The sequence below is a fragment of the Necator americanus genome, chromosome I (genome assembly GCF_031761385.1).
Source record: "Necator americanus strain Aroian chromosome I, whole genome shotgun sequence".
NCBI lineage: Eukaryota > Metazoa > Nematoda > Chromadorea > Rhabditida > Ancylostomatidae > Necator > Necator americanus.
This window is the reverse complement of record NC_087371.1, coordinates 17,178,608-17,193,483: the sequence shown is the minus strand read 5'-3', so window position 1 is coordinate 17,193,483 and position 14,876 is coordinate 17,178,608. Positions and strand designations below refer to the sequence as shown.

Sequence of the window (14,876 nt, the reverse complement as noted above, 5' to 3'; positions counted from 1 at the left end):
AATGGTAACTAATAGGCTACACAGAGCGTGTGCACTGGGCCCACAAAAACTTATAAATCAACGTGGATGTAAATAATCAAGAATTTTGAGTGTTTTCGAAAATCTAAACATATTTTATCCATCTGGTGTACTGCAGTTGTAAGATCGGACAAGACTGAGTGCTTAAAAGAAAGCAATCAAAGAAAAAATAAAGTAAGTGCTTTTATAGTCTCACAGGGATGATTCTAGCAGTATTGTATTATTCACAAAAACTCCAACAAGTAGTTTCAACAGAAACACACCAAAGAAATAGAACAACCTTCAAGCAAGTGAGGAACGAGAGCAAAAGGTACGTGATATAATTGGAATACAAAAGGTTAACATGGTCCATAACTAATAACTAACCAATAATTTTTCTTAGCAGACCCTATGGTCACATTCCACCGCTGAACATAGTCGAGTGCGGCGTAAAAGACGAAGAGAAAAGAAAGCAGAGAAACGCTCTCAAGTGCAATCAATTGACTTGAGTCATTAAACAAATCAAAAGAATAGCTGCACAAACAAGCATTTCGAACGACTTGTGTGGGAAAACCGTAGAACTACCAGAGGTGGTTCCTTGGACCAGGGGAAACCAATCCTAGGACTAAACTACCAAAGTCTGGAAGTGAAGCACTGCGAAACCACATCTAGTAAATTGGAAGTGAAGACGCACAAAATGGAGCAAAGTACTAAGTTTCTAGAAATCTAGCCTTTGAAGCCTGCGCAGGCCTAGCAGAACCCTAGTAATCACTAGTTCGTGGGATTTGAAAACTGTCCAAATCATCACAGAAACGTAAAATTGACTCCTCAGTGGGATGAAACACTTTGATCACCGAAAACACCTCCACCGAGGAAAACTAGCAAATTCAACAAATTATTGAAGCTTTCGCAACCAGCTTATTAAAGGAGGTGAGTCGAGGATTCGGTCCCCACACGAACATCCGCCACTGCGCAGAAATGACGAATCGAACGTGTTTTATTTTTCAGCCTAAACTAATGGCTTCATTTTCTTGTTTGTGAAGGACTGAGGATATGCTTTCTTTAGCTTTCGGATAATAAGGTACTGGTAGGTAATTTCTACATCCCTCTGATTGATTGGAGCGTGTCTGTGCCTCCGAAGGGGAGAAGAAAAGCGTCACTCTTCTGTTTTCTAACCTCCGTCTTATTTAAGTGTGTGCACTTTTCGTTCCTACTCCCAGTCTCATGTTATTTATGGTTCATGTGAACGATTGTGTGTTGTTCTGTTTCTCAGTTATATACACAGAATTTTTTGCTGTAATTTGTTTATCTGGGAGAAATGATGATAGAAATCTATTTTGTTTCACGTTAGGCCGAATGAGAATTCCATAAGTCGCAATTTCCTATTGGATAGATGACATTGGTTCACATGTACAGAAACTGAAGGCAGTGTTATCTATTGTTGTTTATCAGCGCACTTTTCAAATTTCTGGGCAATCTTACAGTTTTTAACTTTATTTAGCAATAAAACCGAGAGCAGTTTTTCGCAGCACGTTTCGTATGAGCGCCGATTTAGTTGTAGTGCCATTCTTTCCACATTGTTTGTTTATTACTAAATCAGGTTCTAATTATCTTCTGACGAGAAATCCAGTTTTCCATCAAGATGTTTTCTTTCTTTTTTCATTTTATTTTCATTTCCCTTTCCGATATTTTCGTTAGTATGCCATGGGCTACAAGTATTTAGGGTAGTCGTCCATACTTGAACGAGTTTCTCCTGTGAGAGATGCACCAGAACTAGCCACCGACTTATTGGGTGGACGCTATCGTTTCTAGAAGGTGTGAATAGTTTCTTCTTAACGTCCCCTCCCCTCCCGAATTACATTCCCCCACCCCTTTTTTGTAATGTGTAGATAACTTCCGCCACATAACTGCGCAAGTTACATAGCTTGCACACAGCGTATACTCAAATGCCAGATTCTTAGACTCGGCCCCACTATGTATTTTGTAAATACTTTGTATTTTGAAATAACAAAGAAGAAAAGGAAACAACATAGAACACGTATTAAGAAGAAGTATTCTTTATTGTGGTGGAAAAAGTGGCATGTTTTGCAATAGGACTGCTCTATGGCTATGATGATGCTGAAGCGGATATCTTGCCGCCTTTCTCTGTCGCGATAGCCGCAATCATAGATGTTACTCCTTCAGAAGAAAATCAAGTTGGTTTAGAAAACAACTTGAGCTGCGAAAACCGTCTTTGGATTGGGGAGTTATAAGGGTTGTTGCGATGTCATAGTCGTAGACTCTGTCTTCTGATCTTAGATAGAATTAATAAGAGATAGAATTAATCCTTCATTGATTGTAGGTGAAAGATATATTGGACTCACTTCTTTGGGATTTCTGCGGTATTGGTAGGCTTTCATGATCTTTTTGAAGAATTTTGTCCGCTTATTATTCTATTCTTCTTTCCTGATAAAACTTTTCGCCAATATCTGCGTCATGTTGGCCATTTTTGTTAAATGTCTACATGCTTTTTTTGCAGACGATGGTCTACAAACGTTTGGTACAAATCGGCCGCGTTGTGTTCATTGCTAAGGGAAAGGATGCCGGCAAAATTGCAACAATCGTTGATGTTGTCGATGGCAACCGGGTATGAAATGCTTGTACTATTTTGTTGTTCTTATAATTGTTTGCTATATCCTACTATTAGTTAAGGTTCTCATCGATGGACCCAGCTCTGGTGTTGTCCGTTGCGTACGCAACCTCAAGGATCTTCAACTTACCAAATTCGTCGTAAATGTCCGTGTTGGACAACGAACAAAGGGTGTGAAAGAAGCCTTTGATGCGGCAAAGATCAACGACCAGTTCAAACAAACCACCTGGGCCAAGAAGATTGCACAGAAAGCCATTGTGAGTTTCACTTTCTTGAAATCTCTCAATAATTGATTCTAGAGTTTTTTCCAAGTAATTTCTTATGCTCCTCAACTGCGGCTTGATATTAACTTCATCCATTCTTCTGAATTTAACTACTAGCTTTTTTGTCCAATCGTTCCTCATTTTAGCGAGCTAAACTGACTGACTATGAGCGATTCAAGCTGATGAAGGCCAAGCAAATGCGCAATCGACTGGTCAGGATTGAATTGGCGAAGTTGAAGAAGGCCGCCAAGTAAACTGTTTGCTGTTAATTGTTCCAATAAATCGTTGGATTTTTTTACTTCTTCAGTTTTTTCTTAATAATTGAGCGCACGTGGGACTTATATCAGTTCACCTTCTCCTGTCCTTGCTAGGTAATTTTATTAGTGACCGACATTCTCGTGAATTCTTGAAGAGTAGTATGTAACTACTGAGAAAAGAAGTTTTTTTCTTTCTTTTTGCTTTCACGAACTATCAAGAGGCTCGTAATTAAATTTTCACCCTGGTTAAATTTATCGTTAAGTCAGTTAATCTAGAAGGTATCTACTACATTTTTACTGGAAGTTAGAAGTAGGCGCCTTCGTATTATTAGAAAAACCTTCAGTGACTACAATATCTGGGTCAGGGTACAATATGGCTGTATTTTTATATATTTGGGTAAATGTTCGTAAATGATCAGATATCACAAATTCTACACATTACACTTAACATAAAAACCAAAGAAAAATATTTGAATGAAATGAATAAGCTTCTTGTTGACGCTGTATTTGAGAGATCTTCGATGGAGCAGCATTTATGTTCATGGATTGTGATCCCGAATCGAACCATGGGTGGCTCGGATACGCACTAAAAAAAAACGATTCCTTGATGCACAAGTCACACTCAGCAAGGTCATACTCATCTCACCTGACCAATTCGTCCTTCGCATTCATGTTGGGTAAATGCACAACGCCCTTCCACACTTGTTGGTCCTTCGTTCGATGGGCCGTCTTGGCTGAACTCGTTTCTTGAGATTATCTTTAAACATGCTAATGATGCTGTTGAGCAGTTGCGTTTCTGAAAGTAAGTTTTAGTTGAATGCTCGGATTGGATCTGAGTTTCTTTTGGACTTGCGTTTACCATAATCCTATCTGCAGTTAGTATTTCGTCGGCTCGTATCCGATAGTAGTAGCATTCAAGACTATCTGTTGAGGTGATGAGCATCAGCAGTGAAATGATCAACCCTGATCTCATTATGGACGGGGCTACGAATATGGATTGTTCATGTGTTCTGAAGTTCAGGTGTGTATAAAGTAGTATATAGGATAATATAGGAATGTTACGATTAGCGTATTGCTGAGTCCTGAACCAGAGCGCATGGAAGAAGTGACTTCAGCTTTATGCTACTGACGATCTCTACTATGCTCTTATAATGTAGGAATTATCCTGATATATAATTTGATCAACTCAAATTGAGTCGAACTTCGAGGCATCGACTATTCGAAAAATGTCATAAGCCGACCTATAAAAAAAGGGAATTTGAGAGACAACTCTGAAATCTAATACATTCGAAACGTTGACTATTCGGAAGAAAATCAGAGCAAGCCACGTTTATGGTTAGCCTGTAGATTCCCACAATTTTTCCGACTTTAAGCAGAATGACTCTCAACAATTGTCGAGTGGTCGATTAGAGGTTAATTGAAGGACGAGAAGACTGCGGTTGTGTCAAAGTCGCTGTCAATAAATGCCGAAAATGGGTCCGAAACAGCGACAGAGTTTTGTGACCAACGATTACTTGTTTGGACGTTATGGAGTTATTTGCTACTTCGATTTTTGCTTGGAAATTTCCGCAAAGTGCAAGTTATGCACGCCTTTTCAAGCGAAAATCTTAGGGCACGAAAGAAATGAGTTTTCAATGAAAGCTGTGGAAGCTAAACAGCAAATTATTTTCTCTCTGGCAGAAAAGTACTCTCAAAAGGCAGTGAAAATTGCTGCGGAAATATTTCAAGTCCCCGCTTGAATAAACGAAAAGCAAAGAAGAAGTTATTGATAGAGCACATAAAATCTCTCGAAAATAACAACTGGCATAGAAAAGGGTTAGGGCTTTTTACCTGAAGATACGAATAAAAGTTCAGCGCTCAAGGAAAGGTCTGAAGGAACGGGGGCAAAAATTGCTTAAAAGAAGCTAGATAACACAAACGATTACTCAAAATATGATCTTATAACATGCGTTATGTATGACAGGAAATAAATAATTTGAAATCAGTTCATTTATCTACAAAAATGGAGACGAAAAGTCAAGTCATTCATCCCTTTAGGTTGTATTCTATATCTTCGAATTACCATAGATGGAGTAAGAAAAACATAACCGTGAAAGAATGGTAGGAATGAAGCGCTCCGGGACCCAAGATTCGACTTCAATTCTGAATCGTTTGAGGTTTATGGACGCATGCGCACACCATACAGTAGCTTGAGGGAGCTGGCCGACGTCTCAAGTCAGTGCTTTATCCTCCCAAGCAAGTCTGATGCCAATTTATCGATGCCGAAGGGATGAAAGGCTTGGTGAGCACTGGGGCGGCTTCGAATCACCGACTTCGCAGATGTAGTAACGAGCTCACACCACTGCGCCACCTCCATCTTGACTTCTCAGGCGAGTGATCGATTTGTCACTTCTCACCTATTTCTTTAAATCCAATTCTAACACAATGTTCTCATGTAACTTCCCCATTCTCTTCGAAGTTTCTACCGCGAATCACTTAAAACTAAATTCAATTCAGAAATTAAATTAAATATTAGTTGGATTTTCCGCATTGAATTGTGAATTATGGATAAACAATGTCCTAATATTTGTCGAATTTTTGTTTTTTCGAGCAACTTATCCGAGATACATTGACTTTTTTAATTCGAGAAAATGAATTCTATCAGTGATCGTCACAACGTGAAATCTGCGATGCTAACAGTGCACGACATCGAAATCTTGTACAATTCGCTATAAAAGAGTATAGAAGTTGAGCGACTAACAGATCAAATCACAGACAGATTTTCTTGATCTATCGACATCGATCTGCAGGTGGTGGTAGTCATCATTGTTGGCGAATCGTCTCGAATACAAGCAACTTGACATCACTGATGATTGGCGATAGGTATTCTCGACTGCTTTTTTTTGTCGTTTTTCTTCGAAGATTTTCTTTCCACACTTTTCCCCGATCCAAGTTCCTCTGTAGGAACTTCATCTCCGGCATGGACCTACCGATGCATCCTGGGATGAAGAGAATGAAAAAGTGAAAAGCAGCGGAAAGATGCAGCGAACACATTGGAAGAAATGCAAAACACCTTGAATGCTTACAAAATAAATTTGAGTTTTGCGAGTGAAAAATCTGACATATAAATTGAACCGCGTAACTGCTGCAAGCTTTCAAACACTCGTTTTTTTATCTCAACATTCGATTAACTCCGGATTCATTGATTGCTGAGCCTGTTAGTTCGTAGTTAAGCCGTCCATGATCAGTACGCTTCAATCTACCTCAAGTTTCGAGAAGCGAACCGAGTTCTATACGCTAATACGAAACGAGACTTACAGCCAAGAAAATCGCCGCGTATGCTGAAGATGATAACGACTGCGAATCACTGATTGGCGGCCTTACCACGATAACAGCCCCATATCGAAGAAGCGTGGATCAAGTAACGGGACAGTCAGCAGGAGCAGAATTGCTCACGAGATGTAGCAGTCGCACGATATAGAATAATCCCAACGGCTGTATATGTAGGAGAAGGTTGTCGTTATTACCAGCAGTCAAGGGATCTTGTAGGTCGAGCACCTATGATTAGCTGCACGACAAAACGTGTGGATAAGTATTCATTGAGAATCTGGGAAAGATGAAAGGACGAAGGAGAAACGAATGTGGAAAAGTGTTAGCGACATAGAAGGGGAGACTCTACTTGAATTAATTCGTTATTTTATAAAGAAGGAGAAAGAATCAGAAAAGAGGAGCAGTGGAAGGCGAATGAACTATTACTGAATTCGTCAAAAATCTTAGGAATTTAATTATCAGTGGTTGATTGATATTCATTGTTTAACTCTAGTTTTATTCGAAGATTAGCGAAAAAAAATTCGAGTTTGATCACATGGGAACCAAACCAAATCTAAAAAAAATTAGTTCATCGCAGGCTTCGATGAGCAATAAGCAGCAAAAGCAGAAAAAGGACAAACATGATAGAAAAAGGCAAAAATACACTATTAGTAGGGAAGTTATCCTGGAAATTCGATCTGCTGAATTGGTTTATAGAATTATCATATTGTTGATACAACTAAAAGGATCGGCCAAACTGTTTACGAATTCCTTTAGGAAGTAAGATCTGCATAAATTAATCACTGGAGTTGAAGCAGCTGAAGAAGGGAGAAGGGAGATATAAAGTGTTTACATCTTCTCTTAGAGATTATAAAAATTGTGTGATGGTCACCCAGATGAAGAAATTTGAAAAAAAAAATATTCTTTGAGATCTAGGCTGCCTTCACAAAAAACATTGAAGAAATGAGAGGATCCTTCCAAATTTTGCTATTGTTCAAGAGGAAAAGATTATTGTCTGAATAGGATAAGAGCTGTAAAAAAATGATGCTATAGAAAAATATCGACAGGGAGATTAATACGATTAGTGCACTGTGGGTAAAATGCCAATGGCAGCAGCAGTTTTTTTCGTGCGCATACATCAAGAAAAAAAGTACTCGAGGGAGAAGTGTGTTCTTCGGAAAATCAATAACTTTTCTTTACAATTCAGCCGCACTATTATGAAACGTTGCACCGAAACCAGTATAAAAAATAGAATGATAAAAATTAAGCAGTAAAGTTCAAATCAGATCACTGGACGATTTATTTTGAAAAACCTCCCAATCGTCTTAACTAGCTTTATTTCATTTTTTTTTCAAATTTTAGTTTTCTTCTGCAATGTCCACGAATCTGAATCATCCCAGAAAAAATCCTTATAGAAAAAAAGCATTGTAGGTGTAGCTTCGTTTTCTTCTCCATCTTTTGTTTTGAAACGCTTTTCACATTTTCACTTTAGACCTATTACAGAAATCAATACTAAACTGTTATTGATTCTTAATTACTTCAATAAAAACTGTCTTTCCCAAGAATCTGTCGTTCATCCAAGACTGATTGCTGTTCTACGCCCTTTTTTGACAGTTGTCACTAGCTATGCGAATGACACGCAACTATGACAAATTAGTTTGCTTTTTCCTTCAGTATCTGACATTCCCACTTTTCCCACTCTAATTGTCTAAGTCGAAATAAAGAAAACATGTTCAATCTTTTTTCATGTTTATTGAGGAACTTTTCGTAAAATAACGAGCACAACATTTAAATTTTATGCTTTTTTCGCAGACAGGTACAAAAAAGGATGTAACCACCCTGACGGATGTATACTTAGCTTGCAAAAAATGTGATCGAGGAAAAGTTTGCTAACTCTGTATAGGAAAACAAATCTAGGGAAATCCCTAAATAAGTACATTTTGTTTTTAAAAACCCTCATTATTTGTTTGCGTTTTATGTAATGCTTAATTTGCAGGAATTAACACCACAGAAGAGAATAAACCTAGGAAAAATCGGAGTCAGTGTTTATTTTGAAAAAAGTCATTTTTTGGGTTGAAGATGCTTAAAAAATAGCAAGCTTTTCACAAAGAGGATACAGCACGGAACAACGTTTAAACAATCGTATCAAAACAGAGCACAGTAGAGAAGCTCATCAGCAGGTGTTTGTCGCGAAAGTGGTGTTCTTAGAGAGCTGAATTTTCCTGTCAGCGTCGATTTGGCAGCGTCGTAAGCAGCTTACGGGACGCGTTTGTAGCTATGAGCGGAATTCATTAGCACGGAGTCGCCTAAACATTTTCTGAGCACGCCCATCTTTTTTGAAGATGTGATTAGTGCGCGCTGCGTTGAGACGCTTTAGCCAAAAGCCTGTGCTTAGTTTGAACTCGTGGAAAATCAGGGATGATTAGTTGGGACGAGTTCTCACGATACAACAGACTTGTCAAATACGTCAAGCGACCAAACAATGCCAACCAGCTTGTCCCTAGATGGTGTCACGAGGCCAAAGTTTGAAATGATGAGCTGGAGCAACTGTTTAGTGTTGAGCTGGAGCAACTAGCCAGCTGCCTATAAACGTGCTCGACCAGGCATAGTGTCTGACACACGAATACACGCAATAAGGTGAATTATGTATAGAAATTTAGCGCTTGAGAGGGTGAACATCAGACGTAGGACGGTATCTCGACACGCAATACGTATAGTACGGGCTCGATGATAATGGTGCATCTTTCCTTCACGCAAAACTAAAAGATAAAAAATGAAGATTTTCCTGAGCATAACCTCTCGATCTGAAAAGACATGAACTTTCAGACCAGGAAATAAGGGCTAGATCATAGAAGTGTTCTTCGGTCAATATAATTCAGCAAAATTCAATAACCTTTTGCCAGCTGCGGTGTGTCTGAGAAATTCCTCAGCTATTAAAGTGTGAGTCCGTAATAGAACCCCAATTATCAATTTTTACCTGATATCCGGCCTGATCATTTCGGAAAATTGATAGGTTCAGTAGCATAGATGCTACTGCGCTTACTGTTCACGACAACTCAACTATTTATTTGTGGGACCAAAGTCGATAAATGGAACTTTTTCTGAAATACACATCAAAATCCAAAAAGTTGAAACTTCTTTTCGTCGAATATAACGCAATCCCCTGCAGTCAGTCGCCTGCCGCAGGAAGACATATTGAAATTCGAGTTTCAATAGCTGTTTTCAAACAAATGCGGAGACACCTCTTTCGGAGAGGTTAGCGTAGCCTCCTTTTGGATTTATAACAAGTTAGAAAGACGTTATACAACTATAACTGCTAACTATTACGTTGTCGTCTGCGGCCTCTTCGAAGCACGCGCTTTCTCGCATTTCTAGCCGCAGTCCCCCAATTACAATGAGTGTGACGTTTATCTGTTCATGTTGAACTTGCCTTCAATTTCATTCATTTGATCATTCACGAATTGTGACCTCTTTGTGACAGATCGTGCGCAACACCCGTTCTCCTCTGCCAGAAAAATGTGAGGAAATTTCTGTGAATTTCACTGCTCTATATTATTGGGGGTACTTTAACTTTTGAGGGTCTTTTTTTTGTAACTTTGAAGCTTTATTCACGGAAGCTGGTACAACGTATTTTATTCAAAATACTGTCTATCGTTAGCTATGACTTTTGTTAATCTTTAAAGAGACAAACAAAGTACGAATAGAAAAAATCTCTCATCTTCTGAGGCGACACAAAAATCGAGCCAAATTTTGGCTTTTTCGTAACAAGTGAAGTGCAGCTCAGCTAGGCCATCGACTGGGACAAGTGGTAGTCGAAAGTAGCATTGTCTGGAGAATACTGCGAGTGGGATAGGACATCCCATTGAAGCGACTCCAAAGTATCCTTAACGATTTTAGCAACATATGACCGAGTATTGTCGTGCCGTAAGATCACTTTGTCATATCTTTTGGCATACGGAGGGCATTTGAGCTTTAATGCTCGGCTCAATTGCATGAATTGTTGTTGGTGACGTTAGTCAGTCATAATTTTGTTAGGTTGGAGTAGCTCATGGCAGATCATTCTAACCTGTCCCATCAGATCCACAGCTTTAACTCTTTGTCATGAATATTCGGTTGGCCGTTGAAGTTGGTGCATGATCGGGCTGACCTCGCGATGTCCTGTGCTTTGACTGATCGGTGTGAATCCATTTTTTTGTCGCGCCCCATGATTCAATGCAAAAGCCCTTCCGATTTCCTTTCCGAGCAGTTGTTCGCACATGAAGAAACGGCGTTCGACGTCTCGGCTTGAGTTCGTATGGAACCCAATTTTCTCGTTTTTGCACCACACCCATGGCTTTGAGAAGACTTGAAATCGCTCGTTGGGTCACTTTCAAGGTTTCAGCGAGCTACTCTTGAGTTTTGCATGAATTTTGATCGAATAACGGCTTCACTTCAGCGTCTTCAAACTTTAAAGGCCTCCGTTCGCGTTTTTTTTTGTGTTGCTGGTGTCTAAATCGTCACTTTTAATATCCCAGAATCACAGTTCACATGTTTTTATTGATAGGGCATGTTCTCTATATTCTCCATACAGCAATCGATGTCCTTCAGCTGCATTTTCTTCAAATTAAAACAAAAAACAGCGCTTCCCGCAAATTGTTGGCACAAAGGTTGAAATAGTTAGAGTACAAACAAAGCAGATTGTTCGCACTTCAGCAAAATGACATATGCTGATTTTTAGAGAGAAATAATGACGCCTTGATATGAATGTAGTTACAAGCTGGTCCGATGCGATTTACTGTTAGTTACGCCATCTTTTGTAAATCCTTCAAATATACTTGTACCACCAATAATACCAAGTGATTGGACATACCGTATAGATTTGTGTATTCAGGTCATGTACTCCGGCAGTGTGCTGAATACAGCACCTTTTTCATGTATGGAAAGCGTCCACCAAATATCAGCGCAGGTTATTTAGTCAGTACCCCCTGAGGCGAATACCAGAATGGCTCGCGTCGCCTAATACCCCGATTATTTGTGGATCAAACATCCAAGATCTCTCTATGGACAACGAATCAATAGCACATGTTATTGATCATCTCGTATAATTTACACCATAATCAATCAATAACTCTGCAATGTAATTATCAATAAAACTAATTTTTGAATACAAACACGAAAAGAAAAGATAAGACACTGAGACGCACACCCTTCATTGGCGGGTGAGTGGGGGTAATTAGAGAAGCAAGGGATACAAATTGGGTAGGGCGGCCTAGAAGTGAATTATCGACGGGTTTGTATTGTTCACAACTCTCTTCTGCTGGGACGATCAATGCTGTCACCGACACGAAATCGATACGAGACCATCGATCGCACAACTTTTAGGAACTTTAACATACATGTACAACAAAGTGAAAATGGACGCAATTACATAAGCAGCAGTGAGAGGAGGAATTGAAAGGTTAGTTGAAAAATCAATAAATCAATAATAACACAGCTTTCATTTTTGGCGTATGATAACGTACGTACTTACACGTGCCGGAGTGAATGCAACTTAAATGCATAGAAAAACATACGAAGGAGCCGGTGTAGGGCGATCGATTATCGATCGACGGGAGGATCAACAGTAGAAATATCGATAATATCAGTGAGCAACAGTGTCTAACTGCATGTATTAGAGCGGACCAAAACGCAACGCAAAACTACCTCAAAGCTTTCTTTTTCATAGATGGGCTGGGCTTACTCCGCACCTGGTAAGTTGTGAGCCACACCCACTTCCGCAAAAATGAAACATTCACTGAGGAGAATTTTACTCACCATACTAGGACCTACAGCAAAAACTCAAGAAGAGATAGGCAGCTCAACACATAAACCCAGTTGGGGAAAATCGATAAATCAAAAAATGTATACATTTCTCGCACAAATTCACAACCGTAATAACAATATAGGAAGCTGTCTAAACAAATATAAAACTCTAACCAATTGACCTCAGAAATCAATCAATAAATCGATAAATACCTCAAGGTTCCAGAGGACAATCTCCTCCTGACTAGAGGATGAGACGACGAGAATATATCGAAATGGAGAGAAGCAGACATGCAGACAAACCGCGTGCATCATCACAGATTTGCAAAGGGACGGAGGGGCGAATCGGATTCCAAGTGAAAGGGTGATAAAAGGGCAAAATGCAAAAATAGAGTAGGCGGGGTGAAGGATCGAACTGTGACAGTTGACCGACCGGCGAATTCAGCAAATCACGCAACAGCATGGTTTTTTGTCACGTCGTGAAGCGTCGCCGTTCGGCCGTAGATCTTGCATTTCGGATGGACCTTTACCTACAAGATGATAGTTTGCCTGGTTCACACTTCAGCTCATGCCATTATCAGAGCCTCACATTATAAAATATCGAAAAGAAAGAAAGGAGCAAAAACTCGAAACGTTCATGACTTCTCTGCAACAAGGGAAAGGCTAATTCGTCTGTCACGTCATAAATTTTGCGACTAGCTGATAAGCACGTTTTATCGAGAACTGAGAAATATTTCTTAAATGTGGTATGGTTCTTAAATGGTTAAGGAATCAGCAACCAATTTTCGCGAGAAGAATTTGCTGAGGATCGCCTTTATTCTTTACGAAATGTGTTAAGAGGTCCCAGTCAGAAAGTTACTCCGGAGTCCACTATCTAGCTTCTTAAACATATATTGTTCACTATCGATTGATCCAGCGACAAATATGTCAAAGATGTTTACCTGCCTAACCCTCTCGGCAATTTAGTTAGTTATCAAGCAAAACGCCGTTCTAGGTTGAATTTAGTTGTTAAACGTTCTTTGCAGAAGAAACCAGTATTTTGTGATGAATTCAAATTCAAAATGTAATCCTAGAGAAAAACAACTATGCCAGCTAAAAACGTATGGTCCAACACCTTGGGACAACGAACTCAGGTTAGATACACGTTATCCCACCTAACACTTCATTATCCCATTTCTAGGGCACTGCGGCACTTCCGCCTACCCATTTGCTCGTCTAAATATGTTAACCGCAATACCTCACCTTTACCCTTCTTCGGTCGTCTTCGTTGGCTGCCACCGCGTCGCGGCGCACCATCATCGTCATCGTCGCCACCGGTCTCCAGTTTACGCAGCCATTCATCTGGGCTCATCGGTTTCGGCTTATTGCTTTGCTGGAATGGAAATCAATAAATCAATGATCATGGATAGCATTCAGTTACCGACGACTTACTTTAAGTACCCGCTTGTTTGGTGAGTCACGGCTGCCGTGCAACGGCTGGGGCATTGCATTCACTTCGGAGTTCAAGTCCTCCTTTGACCACGATCTAAAGAGCGATCGATAATTGGTTTTATAAGTTGTTAACGAAACCGTTACGATTCTCAGCGAGAAGTCTAAGAAGGGCAAAACAAAGTTAAAAGAAACGGAATAATCAATTTTAAAAAATGAAGATGTATTACCGTATGATTTCAGCGCCTTCTTTCTGCGCTTCGATTCTCGCTGGCGCCAAACCGCTGCGATCGCGCAGCGACAAACGTCGTATGGCGCCTCGTGCTGAGAATGGATTGTCGCCGCCAGTAGCAACCTGCTGCGGCGATTCGAACTTCTTCCGCCTAAGGTACATGTTCTCAATACCTGTTAACCAATAATATGTCGGCTAGCGACCGATGGTGTACCTTCGGCTTTGTCGACGGCTGTCGCGAACTCCAAACGCCATGCGCTTTTTTCGCGCCTCCTGTTGTTGCATAGTGGCAATTACCGCTCTTGTCGTGTCATCTTCGCATAGATCTACAACTCTTCACTAATTGTATTATTATTATTCAGGATTTGTTCACTATTTGTTACTTTCTTGTCGTTATTAATTGTCTTCCACTACGGAACGGGTCCACTTCGTTGATGCAGCGCGTCCGCGCGAAAACGCCCATTCTGGAGAACTAGCACATCCATGGAGCAATTAACTCCGAACTCATAGGATTCTCGCAATGCCAGAGATCGCCTTCGCGTGTGCACGCTCTGCATCAGTTCTGTTGAACACATTACTACATTGTATCCAACTCTCTCTCTCTCTCTATATATATATATATATATATATATATATATATATATATATATATAAACACCTTCACAACGGTTTACCGCCTCATAGTGGCGTGGATGTGACTCTGGGCGTCGAACTGCAATGCACAGCGGAGGTTCGTCCTCCGGCAGGGTCTCCCAAGCTGAGAAGGAGTTCGACACATCCGACATTCTGACTTTCCGGAATCGGAAGCCTAGCTAAGAGTAAACCACTGCTAAGATTCACCACCGTCTTTGCAAAATGTCGCAGAGTGGCTCCCTGATCCATATAGGTTGGGCGACGACCTGTGGTGAAAGCTAAGCTCGCCGTGGCATGGCTGCTTAGTTTGAAGGAAAGTCTTTTCACCACTCCAGCATATGCACTGCCTCAGTACCCTGCACACTGGG

At 40.2% G+C, this 14,876-nt stretch overlaps 3 protein-coding genes across 6 annotated transcripts; 1 reads left to right on the top strand and 2 right to left on the bottom strand.

Moving 5' to 3' along the window:
- Positions 1-1,696: 1,696 nt before the first annotated feature.
- On the top strand, positions 1,697-3,143 carry RB195_005890 (uncharacterized protein; the record flags this gene model as incomplete). 2 transcript variants are annotated; one of them, XM_064178682.1, is made up of 5 exons in its annotated part: positions 1,697-1,712; positions 2,044-2,192; positions 2,516-2,623; positions 2,689-2,883; positions 3,036-3,143. In XM_064178682.1, the coding sequence occupies 5 exons, from the start codon at positions 1,697-1,699 to the stop codon at positions 3,141-3,143; spliced, it is 576 nt and encodes a 191-aa protein (XP_064035703.1). The 2 variants fall into 2 exon arrangements, with proteins under 2 accessions (XP_064035703.1, XP_013295925.2); XM_013440471.2 differs by lacking the exons at positions 1,697-1,712; positions 2,044-2,192 and having other exon boundaries at positions 2,519-2,623.
- Positions 3,144-3,561: 418 nt separating this feature from the next.
- Positions 3,562-4,119, bottom strand: RB195_005889 (uncharacterized protein; the record flags this gene model as incomplete). 2 transcript variants are annotated; one of them, XM_064178680.1, is made up of 3 exons in its annotated part: positions 3,562-3,732; positions 3,793-3,942; positions 4,006-4,119. In XM_064178680.1, 3 exons carry the CDS (start codon positions 4,117-4,119, stop codon positions 3,562-3,564), a joined length of 435 nt encoding a protein of 144 aa, XP_064035701.1. The 2 variants fall into 2 exon arrangements, with proteins under 2 accessions (XP_064035701.1, XP_064035702.1); XM_064178681.1 differs by having other exon boundaries at positions 4,006-4,089.
- Positions 4,120-12,656: 8,537 nt separating this feature from the next.
- Positions 12,657-14,660, bottom strand: RB195_005888 (uncharacterized protein; the record flags this gene model as incomplete). Of its 2 annotated transcripts, none has more annotated exons than XM_064178678.1 (6): positions 12,657-12,745; positions 13,458-13,587; positions 13,647-13,740; positions 13,874-14,026; positions 14,090-14,201; positions 14,534-14,660. In XM_064178678.1, 6 exons carry the CDS (start codon positions 14,658-14,660, stop codon positions 12,657-12,659), a joined length of 705 nt encoding a protein of 234 aa, XP_064035699.1. The 2 variants fall into 2 exon arrangements, with proteins under 2 accessions (XP_064035699.1, XP_064035700.1); XM_064178679.1 differs by having other exon boundaries at positions 13,464-13,587.
- Positions 14,661-14,876: the final 216 nt, after the last annotated feature.